We start from the raw sequence: 7,318 nt of genomic DNA, 5'->3' as shown, positions 1-7,318 counted from the left end.
GCGACAACCATATGGCTCCTGCCAGTTGCCGATAACTCGGTTACAAAACATGATCATCTCATACAACACATTATATCACATCATCTCTTGACCATATCACATCACAACATGCCCTGCAAAAACAAGTTAGACGTCCTCTACTTTGTTGTTGCATATTTTACGTGGCTGCTACGGGCTTAGCAAGAACCGTTCTTACCTACGCATCAAAACCACAACGATAGTTTGTCAAGTTGGTGCTGTTTTAACCTTCGCAAGGACCGGGCGTAGCCACACTCGGTTCAACTAAAGTGAGAGAGACAGACACCCGCCGGTCACCTTTAAGCAACGAGTGCTCGCAACGGTGAAACCAGTCTCGCGTAAGCGTACGCGTAATGTCGGTCCGGGCCGCTTCATCTCACAATACCGCTGAACCAAAGTATGACATGCTGGTAAGCAGTATGACTTATATCGCCCACAACTCACTTGTGTTCTACTCGTGCATAGCATCAACGCATAAAACCAGGCTCTGATGCCACTGTTGGGGAACGCAGTAATTTCAAAAAAATTCCTACGCACACGCAAGATCATGGTGATGCATAGCAACGAGAGGGGAGAGTGTTGTCCACGTACCCTCGTAGACCGACAGCGAAAGCGTTATCACAACGCGGTTGATGTAGTCGTACGTCTTCATGATCCGACCGATCAAGTACCGAACGTACGGCACCTCCGAGTTCTACACTCGTTCAGCTCGATGACGTCCCTCGAACTCCGATCCAGCCGAGTGTTGAGGGAGAGTTTCGTCAGCACGACGGCGTGGTGACGATGATGATGTTCCACCGACGCAGGGCTTCGCCTAAGCTCCGCAACGGTATTATCGAGGTGTAATATGGTGGAGGGGGGCACCGCACACGGCTAAGAGATCTCAAGGATCAATTGTTGTGTCTCTGGGGTGCCCCCCTGCCCCCGTATATAAAGGAGCAAGGGGGAGGTAGCCGGCCAAGGGGAGAGGCGCGCCATAGGGGGGAGTCCTACTCCCACCGGGAGTAGGACTCCGCCTTTCCTTGTGGGAGTATGAGAAGGGAAGGGGAAAGGAGAAAGAAGGAAGGGTGCGCCCCCCTTCCCTAGTCCAATTCGGACCAGACCATGGGGAGGGGTGCGGCCACCTTTTGAGGCCTTTCTCTCCTTTCCCGTATGGCCCATTAAGGCCCAATACGAATTCCCGTAACTCTCTGGTACTCCGAAAAATACCCGAATCACTCGGAACCTTTCCGAAGTCCGAATATAGTCGTCCAATATATCGATCTTTACGTCTAGGCCATTTCGAGACTCCTCGTTATGTCCCCGATCTCATCCGGGACTCCGAACTCCTTCGGTACATCAAAACTCAATAAAACTGTCATCGTAACGTTAAGCGTGCGGACCCTACGGGTTCGAGAACTATGTAGACATGACCGAGACACGTCTCCGGTCAATAACCAATAGCGGGACCTGGATGCCCATATTGGCTCCCACATATTCTACGAAGATCTTTATCGGTCAGACCGCATAACAACATACGTTGTTCCCTTTGTCATCGGTATGTTACTTGCCCGAGATTCGATCGTCGGTATCTCGATACCTAGTTCAATCTCGTTACCGGCAAGTCTCTTTACTCGTTCCGTAATACATCATCCCGCAACTAACTCATTAGTCACAATGCTTGCAAGGCTTATAGTGATGTGCATTACCGAGTGGGCCCAGAGATACCTCTCCGACAATCGGAGTGACAAATCCTAATCTCGAAATACGCCAACCCAACAAGTACCTTTGGAGACACCTGTAGAGCACCTTTATAATCACCCATTTACGTTGTGACGTTTGGTAGCACACAAAGTGTTCCTCCGGTAAACGGGAGTTGCATAATCTCATAGTCATAGGAACATGTATAAGTCATGAAGAAAGCAATAGCAACATACTAAACGATCGGGTGCTAAGCTAACGGAATGGGTCAAGTCAATCACGTCATTCTCCTAATGAGGTGGTCTCGTTAATCAAATAACAACTCATGTCTATGGCTAGGAAACATAACCATCTTTGATTAACGAGCTAGTCAAGTAGAGGCATACTAGTGACACTCTGTTTGTCTATGTATTCACACATGTATTATGTTTCCAGTTAATACAATTCTAGCATGAATAATAAACATTTATCATGATATAAGGAAATATATAATACTTTATTATTGCCTCTAGGGCATATTTCCTTCAACACACACACACACACTAGTTGTGAGTCGATGCTCGGCTTGCAACTAGGGACCCTCGACAAACACACACACCTTAGTTGTGAGTCTATGGTCGGCTTGCAACTGGGGGCACCGAAAAACACACGTCCCAGTTGCAAGTTGCATGTCGAAAGTGACAAACACCCCTTCCCCCCCCCCCCCCCATTTGTCGGAGGCACTATTCGGGTCAAGGATGGGCATACAACTCGGTCGAGCAAGTTGCATGTCAAAAGTGGACATGAAACTGGTTCGGTGTCATGCAGGTTATGTGGGCGACGTTGATCGTGCAGTTGCATGTTTGGTGGTACATGTGCAACGACAAACACTTGCATATGTACAAACGAAGTTGTAATCATGTTGAAGACATGCAGTTGCAGTCAGGGATGATGCTTGCAGTTGTGTGTCTAGCTAGTAGGAGACACGCAAATGCCCTCCTGACAAAACACTTTCGTCCTATAGGTAGCAGTTGCATTGAAGGTGAGCGAACTTGCACTTGTTGTGTGGTGATGGACATGCAATTGACACTGATAAGAAAAATTCATGAGTTTTAAAAAATATTAATTTATATTGCAGAAATGAAAAACAAGAAAACAATAAAGGAAAACCAAAACCAAAAAAATAGAAAACCGAACAAAAACAGACAAAAAAGGTCGAGGGTGACTTTGCAACTAAAGACAAAAAAACAGGATTAGGCCCCCATATCAAGCCTAGTTACGAGTTAATGTAGGAATTACAACTGAGACAAAAAGAAACTTCGGGCCTAGTTACAAGTCGAGGGTAGACTTGCAACTAGCACACAAAAGATCAGGCCTAATTACGAGTCGAGTATGGACTTGTAACTGAGACAAAGAAAAACAGAAAATCGAACGCGTTGGATAATGGGTATACAGTTAACATAGACATTTTAGAAAAAAAGACACAAGCAAAATAATTCTGCCCTAAATATGGTTAACAAATTTAAAATGAATAAATACAAAAGAAAACTGCAAAAACTTAGCTCGTGTGTTTTTAATAGGGTGCATAGACTAGAGAAGAAAAACAAGAAAACGTGGACACGGGTAATAAACAAAGCGACGCAGCTCATATGGCTAAACATCCGACAAAGAAAAAATGGCCAACGCACAGGCGCAGCTACGCAGACGAAATCTGCACTAATCAAAACAGCAAATTCGATAGCAGAGGCCAAAACAAACAAAAGACAGAAGCCGAAAAAACAAACAAAGGCCCGGCCCCGCACTAGTAATGACCTGGATACCGGCCGCGAGCGAGACTACGCGCCGCGAGCGCGCGCCAGCCAGAAACATGCGTTTGGGCGTTGCCTAAAAAAACATGCGTTTGCACGAATCTTAAGAGACGAGATCCAACGGCTCTAGGATTAGATGTGAGATAGCTATTTCACGTCTAGATGTGAGATAGCTATTTCACATCTAGTGTGAGATAGCAAATCTGATATTTTATTCTTGTGTCAGTTTTCTATACATTTCAGTCTAATCTTTGTAGGCATATATGCCCATGCTAATTTGTGAGATGTATAATGGAAGGAACACGGACGACCTCATCTTGCAACGACAACAACTTGAGGTAGGGATCTTGATCATGCATGAAGTCTGAACTCTCTGGATAATAAGATCACTCAAAACTCATACAGTGGTGTAGAATGGAAATTAACCTGAATATGCTACCACACATCCATGATTGGGCGTGGTTATGCTTACGCGCCAGGGAAGAAAGCCACGCTAGATTTGGTTCGGAACCGCGCGTGGTATTGACATGCGGCGACCGGTTTTGGCGAGCGTGCATGTGTGCGTGCTGAAACAGCGGATTGCATGCAGCCACCCATGCCTGCCGGAGGCGAGGAAGACAGCAACCACGGCGGGCGGGCGGCGGTTCCTTGGGTGAAATTGCGCGCGGTGTCTTTGGAAGACGAGGGGAGGTGCCGTACGGCATGGTCCGGTGCCGGAATTCGGGAAGACGAAGAAGAAGAAGGTCAGCTTTTTTTACGGAGCTCGTCGGCGGCGAACGACGGAGGGCGAAATTAATTGGGGTTGAGATTGATCGAGGCGCGCGAACGAAGAGGAGGACGTGCGTGCGTGGGGATGCATTGAGAGAGGTGAGAGAGAAGGAACTCCCAAAAAGGAAATCCCAGTGGTCTTGGCGGCGCACGAAGGCCACGCACGCATGCGCGACGGGTCCTCGTTCTTCTCTGTTTCCTTATTTATTTATGGAGCGGCTGACCCCGAGCTACTGGTGGATCCTGAAGTAGTAGAGCACGTCCTCCCTGCTGGCGGCGGCGGCGCTGTAGGCCTTCATGAACTCGCTGAACTCGAACTCCCTGAACTTCGCGGGTCCCGTCGCCTCGTTCACCATCTCCGGCGCCGGCCCGATGCGGCACTCCATCTTGGGCATGATGAGGGTCACCACCGACAGCCTCGCCGCGTCGGTGTTCGTGACGGCGCGGTGCTCCACGCTGGCCAGGAGCCCGTTGGTGATGATCTCCATCTGGTGGCCCAGGTTGACGACGAAGGCGCCAGGGACGGGACGGACGAGGAGCCACCGCCCGCCGTGCCTCGCCTGCAGCCCGGCGACGTCGCCCTGGGAGAGCACGGTGAGGAGGTGGCGGTCGCAGTGCGGGAGGAGGCCCAGCGTGAGGCTCGGGTCCGGGCACGACGGGTAGTAGTTGACGTTCATCTGGGTGCTGCCGCCGCTGAGGTCGCCGGCGAAGAATCCATCGTCGAGGCCGAGCCCCTCTGCGATGAGCCGGAGCAGCGTCTGTGCAAGCTCGTGCACCGTCGCGGAGTACTCGGCGAGGGAGCTCCTGAAGCTTTCCGGCTTGTTCGGCCACTCTCGGACGTGCTCGTCGGTGACGGGGTGGCAGTTGATCTTGAGGTAGTCCAGCCAATAGCGGTCCCCGTTCCGGTCATAGGGGGTGCTGGAGGAGACGCGGAAGTGCTTGCTCTGGTCATCGGAGAGGTACGGCAGCTTCTCCTCCGCCGGCATCGCGAAGAACCCCGCCGCCGCCTCGCGGAACCCCTGCACCACGACCTCCGCCACGCCGTGGTTCACCACCTATGGATAGATCGACCGGTCAGCTACCTCAGCTCAAGCAACGTACCTTCCATGCCTAATTGTGAATCAAAACTTCAACAGACGTGCCTGGAAGATGCCGAACTCCTTGCTGGCCTTGATGATCTTGGCGGCGACCAGCTGGCGCCGGCAGTCGTCGGAGACGGCGGCGCCGTGGAGGTCGATGACCGGTATGGCAACATCGGAGCTGGGTTCGTCGTCGAGGAGCGAAGGGCGCTTCTCCGGGGGCAACACGTACTTGTCCGGCACGGAGGTGTGCACCGGGCAATCGGACAGCAGCTCCATCTCTGTCATCAGTGGACCTTCTCTTCTGGCTTTGCTGGCTGACTCGTTAGAAGAGTGTGATATATAGAGGGGGCGTGCTTCAGTACACCTCCTTAAAAATATTGAAAATGGACCGCGTGACACACGTGGTTAGCAAGATCACAATCCACAGAAATATTGAAAAAGAATACTTCATCTAATAGAAAACATATGTAGTCTTTTTAGTCTTAGCAGGATACGAAGTTCGATCCTAAATTTTTTAACAGATATTGGTCGATCCTAATTTGATTGCATTGTTGATTTGTTTGTCAATTTTGCATCATGTATGTGCTGGCCAGTAGCCACCATGCATGTTGTGCCAAGAAGCAACCAGCAAACAATTGCAGTCAAAGAATAGCGAAGTTGGTACACGTGAAGATCAAGTTTTTTTAGAGACGTGCCCGCAAAAAAAAACAAAGAAATTAGGCATATATTAAGATCAAGAAAATGTGTGTCGGACTGGTCCTTGTCGTTGTGTCGTCGGAGTGGTTCTTCCACAGACGGAAGCCTTGCCTAGCTACTGCCTGACCCTCGCGGAGGAGCCGCTCCGCTTCCTTCTGCGTCGTGCGGAGAGCCGCCTCGGCCAATGCCGTCCCTGGCCGGGGAGCCCTGCTCTTGCCCCTGCCGGCGGCGACAGGGGTTTAAGGGAGCGCCCACTCCTCCCCAATCTTGGCGAGTTCCCCGTCGAGGCGAAGCAGTCGCCTCGTGGATGTCTCCGTGAGGTCGGGGGCCGCGGTGTTGGGCTTCGTAAACGCCGCCTGACGCGCCGCATTGTGCCGCTCCCTCCGCACCGCCTCCGTAGATGCCTTCTCCTCCATTGAGACGATGCCCCGCGATGAGGTGCCGTCATCGCTGCAACCACCGAGGTAGTGGAGGATTCGCTCACACACCTTTGCGGTTGGTAGGGGCAACTCCTTCACGGCTTTGGCAACACTGGCGTCTGGCGGAGCCACAGCCAAGCAAAACTGTGCTATGGCCCGTCCAATTTTGGTGAAAATACACTAGGATATTTAAGCAAATGGGGCATTAGATTAAAATAGTCAGACTTCCCTTCAATTTGGCCCGCCCAGGTTTTTATGTGTAGCTCCGCCACTGCTTGGCAAGCTAGTACATGTTAAGATCAAGGTTTTTTAGGAAGCTAGTAGTACATGTTAAGATTAAGTACTGCCTCCGGGTATAAAGTTGTACTAATTCAGGCGAAGAGATAGGACGGGAACGTTTGGTTCCTGGGTGTATATACACTCTATATGGAAAAATAAATTAGCAATTCAACAAAAAGTCAAAAACTCTGAAAATATTTTTGAAATAAACTTAACCTTCTATTATACTTGTGAGAAAAATTTCACAAAAATAAAATCACCCTTTGACTTCTTTTCAAAAAGACAATTTTTTGGTCAAAATAGTGTGAATGGTGACCTATAATAGCAAATAATTTTTGTCTTTTTTGCCCTGAGGACAATGTTGGTTTTTTTCGTGAAAAATTATATACTAGTGCAAAACAATGTCAAGTGTAATCTAAAAATACTTTTAAATTATTTTGACTTTTTCTAATTTCTAAAAAAAAATCCCCATATAAGGTGCATATACAACCAATAACCAAAGTGTGCTTCCGCGAAGGGAGAGTATTTTGTTGGGGGGGGGGGGGGGGGGACACGTGATCTTGTCGTTAATTGCATTCATAAAAATCAA

At 49.4% G+C, this 7,318-nt stretch overlaps 1 protein-coding gene across 1 annotated transcript; it reads right to left on the bottom strand.

The window, feature by feature from the left end:
* Positions 1-4,353: 4,353 nt before the first annotated feature.
* LOC109779445 (2'-deoxymugineic-acid 2'-dioxygenase) lies at positions 4,354-5,743 on the bottom strand. The gene is made up of 2 exons (XM_020338066.4): positions 5,396-5,743; positions 4,354-5,308 (listed from the first exon to the last, which is right to left on the bottom strand). The coding sequence occupies exons 1-2, from the start codon at positions 5,618-5,620 to the stop codon at positions 4,484-4,486; spliced, it is 1,050 nt and encodes a 349-aa protein (XP_020193655.1). The 5' UTR covers positions 5,621-5,743; the 3' UTR covers positions 4,354-4,483.
* Positions 5,744-7,318: the final 1,575 nt, after the last annotated feature.

Source organism: Aegilops tauschii, chromosome 3, assembly GCF_002575655.3.
Source record: "Aegilops tauschii subsp. strangulata cultivar AL8/78 chromosome 3, Aet v6.0, whole genome shotgun sequence".
NCBI classification, from domain to species: domain Eukaryota; kingdom Viridiplantae; phylum Streptophyta; class Magnoliopsida; order Poales; family Poaceae; genus Aegilops; species Aegilops tauschii.
This window is presented reverse-complemented; position numbering and strand designations above follow the sequence as displayed.